Source organism: Lepisma saccharinum, chromosome 7, assembly GCF_977018435.1.
Source record: "Lepisma saccharinum chromosome 7, izLepSacc3.1, whole genome shotgun sequence".
Lineage (NCBI taxonomy): Eukaryota > Metazoa > Arthropoda > Insecta > Zygentoma > Lepismatidae > Lepisma > Lepisma saccharinum.
Window position 1 is genome coordinate 8,466,462 of NC_139235.1, and position 18,154 is coordinate 8,484,615.

General features: G+C 37.8%; 1 protein-coding gene across 5 annotated transcripts in view; it reads right to left on the reverse strand.

Annotated features, from left to right (window-relative positions):
* LOC145989711 (uncharacterized) overlaps positions 1–18,154 on the reverse strand; it is an 84,843-nt gene that overhangs the window by 52,420 nt on the left and 14,269 nt on the right. Inside the window, exon 4 of one of the 5 annotated variants that reach the window (XM_083124957.1) lies at positions 2,116–4,725. The exons of the other annotated variants lie outside the window; for them this stretch is intronic. Coding sequence (XP_082981083.1) covers positions 3,840–4,725 — 886 coding nt within the window. The 3' untranslated portion in view covers positions 2,116–3,839. Of the gene's footprint in view, positions 1–2,115; positions 4,726–18,154 lie in introns of those variants that run through there. 5 annotated transcript variants of the gene reach the window in all.

The following is an 18,154-nucleotide window of genomic DNA, read 5'->3' on the forward strand; positions in this document are numbered from 1 at the left end:
CTCCATTGTACTCATAAAAATGAGTATTTTTTCTCTTTAACGACTTTAAGTATAATTTACTGGGAAAAGGTTGAATTTGTTTTGTTTAAAACATGTTTTTTTAACTCATGTTTAAAACTATGTTTAAAACAAAAAAACATGTTTTAAACAAAAAAAAACAGTTTGTTTTGTTCTTTTTAAAAAAAACCACAAATTTTGCCAACCCTGCAGAAAATCGAGGTCGGATTTTTTTTCAGTAATGTCACTGCTTTCTGCAATGTGTAGGGGCAGTGCTGGCGATTAGGGATGGTGGTAATCCTAGCACCCACCCGCCCTCAGTTTTAACACAGAGAGGATACATTTATCTTTTGTGGTTTTGGTAGGTGGAAACTGTACCTTTATCTTAGGGGAATTAAAGGGGTGAGGTTATCGTACCCCTTGAAGTGGAAATTCATAATACAATTTGTATTAAAATAACAGTAATAAATTTATCTTTTGATATTTAAAATTAATAATTAACGATCAATAAAGATAGTGGAAAGCTTTTCTCCGTCCCAGAACGTTGTTAATCCACTATTATTAGTTCTTCCGATTTTTTAAGCAGATCTGTTTCTTCAGGGAACGATCTCCCGATTTTTAAAAATCTGACCTGGCAATGCTGAGTGGCGCTTCATTTTAAGAAGTGTAGCCACAAGTTGTGCCTTCACTGCAGATTCTTATAGCTTGTAGTGGAAATTTCGACTTCGCTTCATATCTTCTCTTCTTTATTCTTCTAAAACTTCTCTCTGTAGACGGTTCCGAAAATGAGTCGAAGGTTTTCCTTTTGGTAATAGTTACATTGTTTTGAAAGGGGCCCTCCCCGATGGCAGTGGTACCGTCGTCGCCTTGTAATCAAGGGGTTCCGGGCTTGATACCTGGTGGGGGCACATAGTGGTTCGGATCCCAACTTCACAATACAGTAGGCAACAAATTCTATTTTCACTGTCTACGGTTCTGTAAATGAAACAATAATTGATTCAGTCACATGAACAAACCACTTTTCGTTAAGACAACAGCAGCATCATTGCATTGCATATACTACGGTTTCTCTATTGATATTTGACATGCAGAAGAAATATTAATTAGAGATGAACCTGTGAACACATTTCTTTGAATTCGCAAACATTTACTTCAAAAGTGATATTTTATGCGATATTCTATATAATTCACAGTAGGTATTGCATGTTTTATACAAAAGATGTTACTACTACTTGCAATCTTTCAATGTTTATTGTTCAAAACAAAAATTCAAACAAAAGTAGCAAGAATCCTTGAGAACAGGTGTGTCTCACTGGCGTACACAGGGTTTGTGGAGAGGGGAGGGGGGAGACCAATGGTAGGGAGTATTAACTCAAAGAATTTATCTACAACTCCCTTTCCCTCACCATAATGGTCATGTCTCAAGACGAGGGCTCAAGCAACTGGTTAAGGGGGTCTATATGTGTGGACTGGAACTATTTATTGACAAGAGATACACAATAGATACACTTTAAACTGTAGGTCCAGTCAACAATTAGCCTAAAACAACATTTCAAAGTCTACTGGGTGCAGAATCTCTGGAAGAGTTCTGTAAAGCAATGCCGATTCCCCGCAAGCCTCTTCATGACACCGCCATGCTGTACGACCTCTGGCACATTCAATCTTGATCCAACTTGTTTCAAAAACATGGTGACAACACAACAATGCTACATTAGACCACCAGCTAACATGAGGCTGTGTTCTTCTTGTCACTGCATATGCATGTGACACAGGAAGGGAGAGTTTATTTGCTCTGGTGTAAAGTAGGTAAAGTGACCATAAAAAGGTCCTTTGAGAAAAAATGTACAGGGTATTGAGGTAATTTCAATTGGAGGGTGTTGAGGTGTGTGGATAAACCACTGCTCAGCATGCCACAAATTGTCCACAAATAGTAAGTTGATAGGTAGGAGTGAGTCAGTGAAATGCATTCATTTACTTCTGATAACATTCACAAGTACGCAAACCTGGGAGTGTGACAGTGCAAACATTTCATGGAGAATGTGAACAAACAATATAATCACATGCATAATTAAAGTACTTGACCAGACAGATTTAAAGAGATTTATTTTAATAAATATAACTTTTATAAACATAAATTACAAATAAATAAATATGTCAGTGATTTTATTGATGAAACAAAATCACAATTCTGTGGCATAAACTCTACCAATCAAAACATAGAAATCAACACCAAATTTAAATGTATGTGCCAACCTTAACATTTTGAAATTTTGATTGGCTGATATATTTTACTTCACATGTTCTGAAATTAAAGAACCTTGATGTTTGTGAAAAGAACAGTGACAGGTGAGTTATTTGAACATGCTCCAACTGTATCCGTTACCACAGTAACAACATTCTGAGCCTTAATTTAAATATTGGTGCTGAGTTGGACCAAGTTGATTTATCCTTTTCACCTGATTTTACGCTCTTTGATTTATTTCAATAAAATTGAGTGAGTTACATAATCAATTGTATCTAAAGATATCTGTTTGGCAGTTATGCAGAGATAAGTAATTTACTCCAAAAAGTTCATGTTTCAAAAACATGAATTACATAATCAATGTCCAGTCTATGGTCTAAAGAATATAACTTTTATAATATAAAAAGTTACACATGTTGGATATTACCAGGGCAGAAATTAATTATTAGTAGAAAATTTTACATGGAACAATTGTGGTTGAGCTAGTTAAGTGGTCGCAAGTGAAGTTCTCAGGTTTTGAGTCCCAGCCTGGGCGTAAGTGTTCTTTGTGAGTGCCCACTCATCAACTTCATAATCATCTCCATGATTAGCCAAATGTGACAGAAAACCAATGTAAAATAACAAAAATAAAAATACATGACACAAAACAGATCATAGTTAAGTTGTTCAGCATAAATAATACTATTGATTCTGTAAGTCAAATGTTTTCTTTTCCAGTGTGAAAATGTGACAGCCTGACTATAATTTTGAATAACATCTTATGATGCCTTACTACAGACATAGAAACTTCTACACCACTAAATGTTAGTGATAGATGTATGCTACAATGAGAAAATTGATAACCTGCTAATCTGTTGTAGATCAGATTTTGTTTTGCTGATTTGTAATTGGACATAACATGTGTATAAAAGGTGAAGACACAGACTGTATACAATATTTTTGGTTAATAAAATATTTTCCATATAAGGCTATAAGGCTATAACAAAAAAAAAAAATAATAACCCGTGGCTCGACAGCCCTTGAAGGGCCTAGGCAGATCTCCTGACTGCCAGTCTCTCTCCCCCAATCCTACCTAGAGGTGTGGAGATCTTCAACCGGTAATGGGTTAACGTGGGGTCAGCACATCAAACCCCCAGCCGTTATAGGAGATTTCCGAGACCGAGTTACACTACTCACTCGTAACTCCTCAATTTCCTCATGATGTGATGGTGGGTTGCCACTGGTCCTACACACAGGCCGACAACCCCGAGACTGAACCCATGCCATCCCGCAGTCAGAGCCCAAAGCACAGCACCTTAGACCGCACAGCCACGGAAGAGGACTTGCATATTATATACCTTACTCTACACTGACTTTTTATCGTACACCAGTGAGATGTATTTTTAATGGTGATTTGCGAATGATGATAGATCTTTTTGAAAGAGAAATTCTTGAATGCATTAAATAATTACAATTTGTTTCTGCAAATGTTTTGCTGCATCCTTGACATACAAACACTATTTTCAGTAGGAATTCTTGAATATTGGAATTTTGAGCACATAATAGATGATACTTTCATTTAAATTTAAATAGCCTAGTTGCATGTTGAACACATAAAAACCTATCCAGAGTGAATTCTTGAGTGTTTCTTGAGATGGTCTGTTCTTGTAAATCCTTTGTTGCATATTGGACATACACATATCTTTTCGCCAGTGTGAATTCTCAAATGCTTTTTAAGACAACTATTCCTTGTAAATAATTTGTCGCATGTTGAACACTCAAATATCTTTTCCCCAGTGTGAATTCTTAAATGTGTTTTAAGTTCTTTCTTCCATACAAATGGTCTGTTGCATATTGAACATTCAAATGAATTCTCAAGATTGTGGATTCGTGAATGCTTTTCAAGATTGTACTTCCTTGTAAATACTTTATTGCATATTGTACATTCAAATCCATTCTCTCCCGTGTGTGTTACAGAGTGGACTCGAAGATCACACTTCCAAGTGAATGCTTTGTTGCATATTAAACAAATATATCTCTTCTCCCCAGTGTGAATTTTTGAATGCTTTTCAAGATTATTCTTGGTTGAAAATGCTTTCCCACACATAGAACAAAGAAATAATTTCTCTCCAGTGTGAATTAGTGAATGTCTCTTAAGATCATCTTTCCTTCTAAATCTCTTGTTGCACGTTGAACATGAAAATTGCTTCTCTCCTGTACGAACTCTCACATGGATTGCAGACTGATCTCTGCTACCAAATGTTCTCTTGCATCCAGTGGAAGAGTAGAACTTTTTATATGCTGAAGACTTCAAAATCTTTCCTCGTATACGGTCTAATTTAAAGTTTGGTTCATCATCTTTTATCACAGAGTCATCCACCGAAATTTTAGTTTCTGTTGAGCCACTGCCAAGCACGGTTTTGTTTGGAGGTGATAAATTTCCTGCAAGATGTGAATTGTTACCAAGAAGCTTGTGTTGTCTTCCATTTCCATCTTTTTCCGAGTACCTGGAAGTAGAATGAGATTAAAATGAATCTTCAACATGTATATGTGTAGGCTGTTTGGGAAAATGCACTCAAGTCAAAAAATGCAATTTTATAGAAGACAGTTTGTTATAGTTATTCTTTTAGTAGAAAACATCGCAGACATGATATAAATGTTAGATCAACACTGTTTTGAATTTTTACACATGCTCAATATAAATTTATGCTTATAATAATTTTGTGTGGCTTACATGAAAGTAACAGAAAAGTGCAGTTTGTGACTTATGCACCTTTTCCCAAACACCTTAGATATATATATACATTTCCTGCTGCATTTTATTGCGTGTTTGTCGTATTATATTGGGCCATGCTCTAGCCTGCTCCAAAATTTGAAAAAAAATTGTTTTGTTGAGCGTAAAGCAAGTCATCTCCCCCAGTTGCCAATGAACTTAAAAACACCCCACACGAAGTTTGGGACCCAAGCAACATTTACCAGCTGTGCCTCGTGCATCTTTAATTTTCTCATAAGGATTGCAGCCTGCATCATTCTTCTTTCAAGGATGCACTCATCACTGCTGCTTCCCCTCTTGCTTCACTACCACTTGAGGAGGAAAATTAACCAAGGTTTCACTGGGTGACAGTGATTACCAGACTGTGAGAGCACAAACTGCACATGTCTGCTTTCTTGGATATAAGATTCAACAGTATCCATTTGCATGTATTTTGCCCTATATTCACCTCAAGCTTCTGCCTACCACCCAATGCTATAATAGCAGTTGTTGTCCTGTGGGGGTTCAAACTAGAAACTGAACCAGGATGGTTGATTTGCAGTTTCTCTTTCTCAGCAAAAGAATTTACCATGTTATGGCCCAAAATACATTATTTATTGTGCAGAAGTCCTGCACCGTAGCCATGTAGTCTAAGGCATCAGGGTTTTGGCTTAGGCTACAGGATGCACCCTGGTTCAAGTCTCCTGAGATTTCAGCCAGTGTATGGGACTGGCCCGAGTTGCTGTATTGGCTTCTGCAAAGTATCTAATTCTAACCAACACTTTCCAACCACTGGTGTCAGCACAACTCAGCCCTAAACCGAATGCAACATAGAAAGGTTTTGTTACCTCTTCAAAAGATACACTGATGGCCTACAAAGTAAACAGAAAAGTGTGCTCCTATTGAGCACCATCATAGGTACATTCTTCAAACCTGAAATCTCTCCTTAACCTCTTGAATACCACTACATACGACCCACGTAGTCGAGCCTACATGCTCTCCTACCACTATGTACAGCCTGTACGTAGCTGGTACTACTGGCCGAAAGGGAAATATTCTTGCATGGTAATGGCCAAGAAAATGTACGAATGCCTCTGGTCGGGAAGGACCAAAGTTTACGTGTTGCTGTGACGTCATTTGAGCACGTGACTATCACAAGCAATGAACAAAGCATGCTCGTTACGCCATCTGTTGCTGAAAGTAGGTAACCATTCTGAGGATAGTAGTTCGTCGAATTATGTTCCGGAAGAAGAGGATTCAGATATATCCGATGTGGAAGACGAGGCAAAGTCTGTCGGAGATTGGACATACGTGAACGATCCTTTCAGTGATGCATGTGAGAATTCGTCACGTGTTTTTTTTTTCTAAAAAAAAGAAGAATTATATGAATAATAGAGTTAAAAAGAAATAATTGATTGATAGATTTAGTTTATTTTACTTGTCTTTTCTGCCATTTTTGGCCAATTACCAAGATGGAGAGGAGCGATGATATGATGATATTGACGAAGGGACGCTCACAAAGAACATCCATGCGCAGGCACAGTGGCGGTGATTGGGTTCGAAAACTGGTGGGGCAAGGTGGCAAAACTGGGGGGGAGAAAGACAGTATATTTCCTTTGTATATAAGATTTAGCATAGTGCGGCGGAAAAAAGTGGCAAAAGTGGGGGGCAACTGCCCTCCCCCCTAATCGCCACCACTGCCCAGGTGGGGATTCGAACCTGGGGCCCTTGTCATCGTAGCATGCTTTTATAACCAATCCTCAGCAGAGGTCAGCATTAAAAAGAAATAAATACTAAGTGACGATCATGTTATCCATTTCTTTAATGTGCGAAACATTTACGAGACTGTTATTGAAGTATCATGGTCATGGTATTCTGCTCTTTATCTACAGGTTGGGATTCAGGGGGTTAATGTGCAATGCCAACTTACTCTTTTGGTTACTCAAGCTCTCGTCACATCATGTGGCTTCCAAAGCAAGAATAGTAAAAGTTTAAAACAGGTAAAAGGTAAGTTGGATTAGCAGAGAAAAACCTCTCCTATGTGTTAGCCCCATGGAGGAGAATTTCCAGGTTCACACTTTTTAAACTTGGTGTGAAAAAAAAAGTAGCAGTCATTCCATGCCAAATCAACACAGATATGTGCAATTTCCAACCTGACCATCTCCGATTTTCATGAAATTTGGGGAGTTGAAACTATGCATGGAACTTAGTAACTATGAAAATTTTTAGTCTCGTGTGTCTTGTAATTGTTATATTATTCAAGGTCAAAGTTAGCAGAAATTGCCCTTTTTGAGTCCGCTTAGCTATACTAAATGTGCTGTAACTCCGCCACAATTTCGCCTAGGAAGCTCAAATAAAACTTATTGTACAGGGAATTGAACAAGCTTTCCAGTGATATATAACAAGCCCACCTTTCGATAAAAATATAATTTTGTCACGTGACCTGGAATATCTCAAAACATGTCATCACCAAAAATCGTGAAAAAATATATTTGGTCCCTTATGCCATACTCTAAAACATATCAAAAAATCATTCTGAGACTGCAATGGGATCAGAATATACAAAATAATATGTTTAACTATGTGACTGATAAAAGCCTCATTACATGAACTATGACGAGTCAAAAGTCCTTTAACACCCCCTACAAAATGTAAAGGAGTTATCCTGTCATGAAAGAAATAGGTTAGGCACAGGGAGATCTCTAGCTGTGTGTGTCAAGCGCAGGTCCGGCATATTGTTGACCGCCATATTGAATTCAACGCAAACATTTCAAAGGAAAGTGGGTGATGTGAAACATCAAATCAAGTTAGAATTCCACGAGAAATGAAGCGGCGAAGGTTTTTCCAAAGTATATTTAACCAGCAAAAAATTATTACTGCATGCTTGTAATCATTTTCTCCTTTTCGAGGTGTTAAAAACGAAGTATTAAGAATGCTCCTAACGTGTCAGGAACTCGGCGAGATCACGCTGACATCTTGGGACAGAAAGAAGTATACGCACCATTGCATATGATTTTAATCAGCAACATTCACCAAATACTTGAATAGTGGAGAATATTGGGAAAAGTATCTCAAACAATTATGTGACACTTCCTTTGGAATGAAAAATTCTTCAGTGATGATGCTAATTTTTATGTTCCTGGTCAGGTTAATAAAAATTATATGCAATACCTGTGATTTGATAATCTACAGTAGACAGATCCCAGCCGAATGGATATTGCTGGTAAGCTAATGATGTGGTATAGTGTATGGAGAACGGGAATGGTTGGTCCATATTCAACAACGCAAACTTAAATGGTGAGGGCTTCTTGGATGTGTTATGTTAAGTGAACAGATTTTTCATCCTTGCTTACGGGGTATGGCACTTTTCCAGAGTTTTGAAACAGGACAGTGTGTGACCACACTATGTGAACATTCTTCATGGTAAATTTCTAGGTAGATTGATGGGCAGATGGGATCTATTAAAAGGCCTGCACATTCCCCAGATCTAACATCTTAGGAGGACTTTTACCTTCAGAAACATTTGAAGAGAATGGTGCATGCACTAAAAGTCCCTGATATTGACCATCTGAGAGAAGGCATAGTTGCTGCTTGCGATGTTGTTGCACCTGATACATTGCCAAATGTTCTATGTGAGTGTGAGAGACGTCAACGAGTGTGCTCACAGGAATATTGACAACACTTTAATGTGCATATATCGTAAGTGAAAGATATGGGTATAACGTTTTGCTGCCAAAAAATAAGTTGGGAAAACCTTCGTTGCTTCATTTCTCGTGAAATTCTAGCCTGATTTGATATTTCACATCACCCACTTTCCTTTGAAATGTTTGCGTTGAATTCAATATGGCGGTCAACAATATGCCGGACCTGCGCTTGACACACACAGCTAGAGATCTCCCTGTGCCTTAACCTATTTCTTTCATGACAGGATAACTCCTTTACATTTTGTAGGGGATGTTAAAGGACTTTTGACTCGTCATAGTTCATGTAATGAGGCTTTTATCAGTCACATAGTTAAACATATTATTTTGTATATTCTGATCCCATTGCAGTCCCAGAATGATTTTTTGATATGTTTTAGAGTATGGCATAAGGGACCAAATATATTTTTTCATGATTTTTGGTGATGACATGTTTTGAGATATTCAAGGTCACGTGACAAAATTATATTTTTATCGAAAGGTGGGCTTGTTATATATCACTGGAAAGCTTGTTCAATTCCCTGTACAATAAGTTTTATTTGAGCTTCCTAGGCAAAATAGTGGCGGAGTTACAGCACATTGAGTATAGCTAAGCAGGCTCAAAAAGGGCAATTTCTGCTAACTTTGACCTTGAATAATTTAACAATTACAAGACACACGAGACTAAAAATTTTCATTACTAAGTTCCATGCATGGTTTCAACTCCCCAAATTTCATGAAAATCGGAGATGGTCAGGTTGGAGGCTGTGTTGATTTTGCATGGAATGACTCAGCAAGAACTAATCTTTGTAAAGAGATGACATTAGTTTTATTTTATTTTTTATTCAGAATTTATATATTTGCCTCCTGATAACGAAGGTTGAAGGAAGAAGAAGAACATAAAAATTTTTACACAAAAAATGGTATTTGGCACTACCCTATGGCCATCAGCATAGACCAAAGTGAATGAAAAAAATAGTATGTAACAATGGTATATTACCACAAGCATGCAAAGTTACATTAAAAATAGGCAGATACTTGTTGGAGGGATTAAATAACAACAATGTACACAGAAGGCAGGTTGCCATTATATGGAAAAAATGTACAGAAAATAGCTGCTAGTATTGACCCTATGAACGCTGGTTAGATGAAATTTGCATGGAAGCATGACAATGTAATCCCTGTCCTGCATTTTAAGAAAAATGGAAAATTTGAGAAAACCCTAATTTTCAGGAAATTGAATGTCTACCACTGGACCCCTAATTGTTCTGTGTTGTGAACAAGGTTCTTTATATGTTTTCATTATTACATGTAAAAGTAAAATATATCAAAAAGCAGTGGTTGAAGAGTTCTATCACATGTTTCAGAGGGAGGGGGGTCGACACTTTCAAATTGAGTTTGTTAACATGCATTTGTTAACAATAGTAATAATAAATACACTATTTTGTGATTCGAGTATATCATACTCTCATATGTATGCAAATGAACAAAAAAGACAGAACTAAAATATCATGTGGAGTTTTGAAGAAATGACATTAACTGCTGCCACACAAAGTTGGTAAACCTGCTAAACCCCTTGGTCTTCCTGACATGCGTAACAATAACACCATGTGTTCTCAGTACAACCAAGTACAAAATAAACAGAGGAAGTAACAATATTACATAAAAACAAAGCAATTTTGCCACCATGAATTTGCATAGCTCCACCCCTGTAACATGGGAGCAAGATTTTGTGACTTTAATGTACTTTGGTGATTATAACTTTCTGAATTCCATCTCAAGATAGATTTTCCTGTTATAATTATTCTCATATGAATCTTGGAATGAGATAAATCTTTCTGGAAACTATGATCACTCATTTTCAGTTACACTGTCTGTCTGTCTGTTTTATTTGATTTGCTTTATTTTACTTTACTTTCCTGCCACTTCTAGCTAATCACAAAGAAATATGATGAAATTTATGAAGGGACACTCACAAAGAACACCCATGCTCAGGCTGGAAATTGAACTTGGAACTCCCAGCATCGTAGCACAATGTGCTAACCAGTCCACCACAAAGGCCAGCTGACTTCTCTTTAAGTCCACTTTATGCACAGAAAGGCTAATTTGGACTGGACCTACAGTTTAAAGTGGGATTCGAAACACTATGTTTTCCCACCATGTATCAACCCCATGGGTTACACTGTCCACTAAATTTAACACAGTTGTATTCCAGTGATGGCACACCAGTAAGGGATGATTTTGAGAAGATTTTTATTACAAATACTATTGTGTTGTAGGGATGGCCAGATCCCGAACTTTCGGATCCGGATCCAGAATTTTCAGATCCGGATCCAGAATTTTCGGATCCGGATTCGTTTTGCCATCCCACATGCGCTTCTTTGGAAAGTAAGAATGTGCTTATACCATATTGTTACCTGCTAATACACATATATACGTATATAATATACATACACATATATATATGGTGTGTGTGCGCGCGTGCGCGATTTGTAATTAATTAATTAATACACTTACAAGGGAGGTCTAAGTCTCCCCCTCCAATTTCCATGAAACTTGGCAGATGTATAGAGCCCCCCCTCCTCAAATGTCAAGATGAGGAGAAATTGAAGTGGGGATCTGACCCCGAAACCACGTAAATATGGCATAGGAAGAAACAGGGGGCATAGGGCCTCTCTATACACCCGTCAAATTTAATGGGAATTGGGAGGGGGACATAGGGGTCAGATGATCCCCACGTCATCTTGACATTTGAGGTGGGTTTTGCCCCCTAAAACAGTTTCTTAGCCGAAACAAAAAAAAACAACGTATTTCTTCCTGCGAAGTTTCATGAAAATCGGAGAGGGACACAGGGGTCAGATCCTTACTTCAATTTGTCCTCATCTTGACATTTGAGGGGATTTTGCCCCCTAAAACAGTTTTTAGCTGAAACAAAAAAACACATATTTCTTCCATTGGGCCCCTCTATACATCTGCCACGTTTCATGAAAATCGGAGGGGAACACATTGGTCAGATCCCCACTTCAATTTGTCCTCATCTTGACATTTGAGGGGATGTTGCCCCCTAGAACAGATTTTTAGCCGAAACAAAAGAAACATGTATTTCTTCATTTGGGCCTGTTTATACATACACCTGGCAAGTTTCATGGAAATCGGAGGGGGACACAGGGCTCAGATCCCCACTTCAATTTGTCCTCATCTTGACAATTGAGTGGGTTTTGCCCTGTAAAACCGTTTTTTAGCTGAAACAAAAAAACACGTATTGCTTCCTTTGGGCTCCACTATACACCTGCCAAGTTTCATGGAAATCGGAGGGGGAACATAGGTCAAATGCCCACTTAAATTTGTCCTCATATTGACATTTGGGGGGGGGGGGGGGGGGGTTGCCCCCTAAAACAGTTTTTTAGCCGAAACTAAAAAAAACACGTATTTCTTCCTTTGGGCCCGTCTATACACACACCTGCCAAGTATCATGAAAATCGGAGGGGGACACAGGGGTCAGATCCTTACTTCAATTTGTCCTCATCTTGACATTTGAGGGGGTTTTAACCCTAAAACAGTATTTTTGCTGAAACAAAAAACATGTATTTCTTCCTTTGGGCCCGACTATACGCCTGCCAAGTTTCGTGGAAATCGGAGGGGGACACGTAGATAACCTCCCTTGTTAGTCTTACACTTTGTAATTATATAACACTGCATATATTATAATGTTTTATTTTAATTTGTAAAGCTGTAACTGTAGAACAATTGTATAATTTTTGTATAACATTTCTATATTCTTATGTGTGTTAAAGGTTTCATCCTGGAATGAAATGTCTCACATTTATGTATGTTTTCATTTCCAATACATTCGAATGAATACATATTCGTTTCAATGGCATTTACAAAATCACCTCTGACATTTTATGTTAAAAAAGTAAGATTATTTTTGTGCACGAGTGTGTTAGCCGATGCGTAGCAAAGTATTTTAGGAACAACACTTGAAAAAAATTCTTGTAGGACTAACTAATGGAAAATTTCTTTGTAATCGAAGATCATAATACCTTTTAAGGTTTGGTAATATTATAATGGGATTGTGATATCCCATTTTGGATCCGGATCCGAATGGATCCAGATTTTTCGGATCCGGATCCGTTTGGCCATCCCTATTGTGTTGCACACTTCCTGGATCTCTTATTCAATTAGATGAGTTTAAAAGTGGTTTTAATAAATTTAGTTTGTCCATTTTTGGCCAAAACTAATTAACGGATTAACCTATGATTAACCCATTAGTGCCCAGCGTCCCTTTAAAAGGACGTTAGAATAAAACTGAAAATTTCTACACCGATTGTTATGTTGATTGTTTTTTTTTTTTTTTGTATGATTGCATTGTCAGAACAATGGTTTCTTTAGTCCATTGTTCGCTTTTGTTATTTCATTCCAGTTTCTGTTTTACATGCAGTTGAAGTCTAGAATTCTGCAATATGGGAGCTATGGAGTGATATGGGTAAGTAATTTATGAATATTTAATAGTTTTAATGATTTTTCTAAAATATTTTTTACGTCAAAGGACAGTAAAATGGATCATCTGTTAACTAAAATCATGAAAGTGAACAAGTTTTTAACAGTGTCAATACAACAACAATTTAGGTGTCCCTTTAAAGGGACGCTGGGCATTGACCCAGTAAAAAACCTTTATTTTCTCTTTTTGGAGAGGAATAAAAGTGAGGTCAGAACATAGCCATAAATTCAATTCTGATTAAAATTATGACAGAAAAAGAACAATAATTTAAAGAGGCTTACTTAACAAGACGTTTAGTAGTAGCTACATGTTTTGCGCATGCGCATATCTACATAATAGATGTACCTAATTCTGTGAATATTTTTCTTTACTTTGTAGCTCAGTAGCAGAAATCCTGCAAATTCTGGAGGAAGAAGAACAGTGTGATGATGGTTTAGATATTTTCATGGAGCTCCCAGAAGATTCTGGTGAAGTGACAGATGAAGATTCCGATGATTCGAATGACGAGTGCAAGGAAAATCCCAACCACTTTGCTCGTCAAACACTTATTGCAAAATGTGAAGTGCGACCGATTCGTAAGGAATATTGTGACAGTGTGAAACCTGAGGAATGTGATACTGATAGTGTAAGAAATGATACTACACATAACGTATCAAAAAAAAGAAAACTTTTCCTCACCCCCCAAATGGATGAATTCAAAAGAAACCAATGCCGGAAATAAATGTCAAGAGTTGTCAACACCAAAGTTTTCTGAAAGTCATATAAAATCTTCTGTTGGATACTTCTAGTTGCTTTTTGACAGTGAAATGATGGACCTGATTATTTCACAAACTAATTTGTACTCCTCATAAAAAAATGAGCAGCTGTCTGTAACAAACTTCTGTCAAAATCTATGAGGAGAAACAGATTTGACGATATAATCAAGAATTTTCATTTGGCTGATAATTGCACGCTAGATTCAAATGATCATCTCTATAAGCTACGCCCATTCCTTACCATGCTGCAGGAACGGTTTCTGAGAAACAATACCATGGATAAGAATATTTTTATTGACGAAAGTATGATACCATACTATGGTCGTCATTATGCTAAGCAGTTTATATGAGGAAAGCCAATAAAATTCGGATACAAGAATTAGGCTTTGTGTTCGTCATGTATGCAATTGATGTTTACATGAGGAAATCTGAAGATGAATCTCTGGAATTTGGACTGGGAGGTGATGTTGTCTTAGAGTTGGTGGACCAAGCTTCGGTACCAGGTTATAATGGACATATATTATACAGGGTGGCTCAATAAGTCACTTAACACCCCCAGTACAAGGCCACTGCAGCGCGCAACATGGAAATGGTGATGACCAATCGTTATCAGGCCAAGGGGGAACCACATTGACGCTACCCACATGGTCGGCGGCCATCTTGATGTCCGCCATCTTGAATTCAACTTCAGAATTTTAAATGGGAAGGGGGTCGTGCGACATATCAAAATGGGCTAGAATTTCACGAGAAATGCAATGGTGAAGGTTTTTTCGACGTATCTTTAACCAGTAAAACGTTATGACTGAATTCTTGTACCAATTTGCTCCTTTTCGAGGTGTTAGAAAAATGCCTTAAAATTTGTTTAGCGCTTCGGTAATGCATCGAGATCAAAGTGACGTCTATGGAGAGACGTTCGCATGCCATTGCACATTATTTTAATCGGATACATCCATGAAGAGCTGGGCATTATGAATGGTTGTCGCGAACAATTTACAGTGTGACGCTTCCATTGAATTAAAAGTCCTTCACAGTGACAAGGCTAATGTTTATGTTCATAAGGAAGTTCATAAACAGAATATTCGATTATTTTTATCTGATAACCCATTTTCGACAGATCAAAGCTGAATGGTTAGTGTTGGTAAGTTAATGGTGTGTCGTGCTCTGTGGAACACGATTGGTTAGTCAATTTTTAATCAACGGAACTTTAAATGCTTAGGGCTACTTGGATTTGTTAAATAAACAGGTGTTTTCATCCTTGCTTATGGAAGAAGGTACTTTTTACAGAGTTTTTTCAATAGGGAAGAACACCAGAACACTTATGGGAACGTTATGAACCAGTTTTTGTCCAAAGTTAGTTATCAGATGACAAGGGTCACATATTCTGTTTATAAACTTCCTTATGAACATAAACATTAGCCTTGTCACTGTGAAGGACTTTTAATTCAATGGAAGCGTCATACTGTAAATTGTTCGCGACAATCATTCATAATGCACAGCTCTTCATGGATGTATCCGATTAAAATAATGTGCAATGGCATGCGAACGTCTCTCCATAGACGTCACTTTGATCTCGATGCATTACCGAAGCGCTAAACAAATTTTAAGGCATTTTTCTAACACCTCGAAAAGGAGCAAATTGGTACAAAAATTCAGTCATTACTTTTTACTGGTTGAAGATACGTCGAAAAAACCTTCACCATTGCATTTCTCATGAAATTCTAGCCCATTTTGATATGTCGCACGACCCCCTTCCCATTTAAAATTCTGAAGTTGAATTCAAGATGGCGGACATCAAGATGGCCGCCGACCGTGTGGGTGGCGTCAATATGGTTCCCCCTTGGCCAGATAACGATTGGTCATCGCCAATTTCAAATTCCATGCCGCAGTGGCCTTGTACTGAGGATGTTAAGTGACTTATTGAGCCACCCTGTACTTCGATAATTACTTCACTTTGTACCACCTATTGGCACATCTTCAAGAGGAAGGATACGAAGCCATGGGAACAATACGTGACAATCGGACTGCAGGTTGTCCATTGACAAAGCAAGGAAAAGACCAGAGGAAGCTATGAATGCATGTCTAGTGGAAGGGTGGTCATTGTCTGATGGCTGGACAATAATGTTGCTAATATAGCTGCTAACATTGGAAAGGTAGAGGAAAGCACAGTGTCAAGGTGGTCACATACTGAAAATAAGCACATTCAAATATCTTGCCCCAGCCCTTTCCAACTCTACAATAATGGCATGCAAGGTGTTGATCAAATGGATCAGCAAGTTGCAGCTTACAGAACAAGAATCCGTCAAAGGAAAAGGTGGTGGCCATTTTCGTGTATTTTTTTATGTAGCTGTGGTTAACTGCTGGTATCTAAAGAACAATGTAACTGGATCAAATGAATGTTTGTTCCAGTTTCTCCGAGATCTGGCCATTACTTTACTGAAACAGTATGGTTGTCCCTCTGGACAAGGCAGGAGATCTGCAACACCTCAACAAAGTGTTCGCTTTGATGGACTGAATCACTGGATCGTCAAAAGTGCAACTCAAAGAAGATGTCAACTGTGTGGGAAGAAATCTTACTATAAATGTGAAAATGTGATATTGGACTCCATGCTGAATGCTTCAAGAAGTATCATCACAAGTTATTAAAAAAACACAAAGAAATAACAATAATCTGTGAAATGGAGTAAAACTTGATGTCATTATATAAGAATGATGAGTGTCATTAGCCGATATCTATCCTGAGTAGCAAAGAGCAATGAAAAATACTGCACATGTTTTGTTTTTGAAAAAATGGTATTGGAAAAAATGCCGAGAGTACTCTTAAAATATTTTTTTTATATATAATGTATGTATGTGACGCAGTACAAAAAGTTTTCACTTTTTGCTACATTGTGAATCTGCTTTCAAGTGTAACAAAAATACGTATATTGATATGATATTCTGTTCAAATATATTTTATGAAAAGTTTTTATACATGTATAAAGTAGAAACAGCAGTCCATGTTGTTTGTAAAACAATTATTGTGATGTTCCAAGTCTAGGAAAGAATCAAAAAATTGATGGAAAAAGAAATACAGACTTTCTAGAAAAAATTGACAGTTATCTAAGGTGAGTGCCCAGCATCCCTTTAAAGGTACGCATTATGTATAGACAATGATTGGCAACTCGGGATCAAATATCAGTTGTTGGGTCGATGTATATACAAACAAACACAAATTACTGAATAAGATTAAAATCTGATGAAAAATCAACTTTGGGCAATAATGGGTTAAGCCCCACAGTCTAAAATATTGGGTTTTGGGCTTGGGTTACAGGATGCACCCTGGTTCGAGTCTCCTTGGGGGGGGGGGAGAAGCATAACATCTTTTCTTCTGAGATTTCGGCCAGTGTATTGGACCAGTGACCATACACCACCGTGAGAAAATTAGGGAGCCACGAATGAGTAGCGTAACCCAGTCATGGGAACGTACAACAAAGACTGGGTGCTGTCCACATCAGTGGCGGTCCCTCCATGGAACAGAGGGAACAGGCTGTTCCCTTCTACTTATCGCTCTTTTTAGCTATTTAAATTATCTATAATTACATAATAAGAACACTTCTTTCTTCCAAAATCAACACGCCGAAGAAAAACTTTCACAGTGACTGGACGTGTTTACTTCACCTACCCTCGTCGTCCCACCCTCTGCTGTCTGACACCTAGTATTTCCGACCACGCGCGAAGGTAAACGATCCTCATGGTGTCAAGGAAGCTGAACTCTCCAGCTGTTCCCTCCGAGAGACAGCGAATTTGTTTTCCTTTGAGATTTTGGTATGTGCTCAAGTTTAATTGCGTCGTAATGATGGTTTTGAGTGTAGTAAGTCTATAGTTTCCTAATCTCATTGCAAAATTGCGTCTGCCAGTCATAACAAACTGGAAAAAATCTGCTACAGTCTAAGCGTCTGCTAAATGCCTTGGCCAAATGCTTTCGAGGGAACAGCTCGCGTACACCTGTTCCACCAGCCCCAAGACGCACGCAGTGGTAGGACAAGAAAGCGAACGTTGCGAGCGTAGGGTTGCGAATGTTGTATGATAGACCAGCTGAAGACGAAAGCTTTTAGTTCATTGAACTTACAGAAAAGACAGCAAACCAACACCTATCCTAACTGAATTAAAAACTAAAACTAAATTGTACACAGGGCATTTTCAAACAAGTTACTAGAACTCTGTAAAATGATTAATTGGATACTCTTCCAGTGGCAAATTATTATTGTC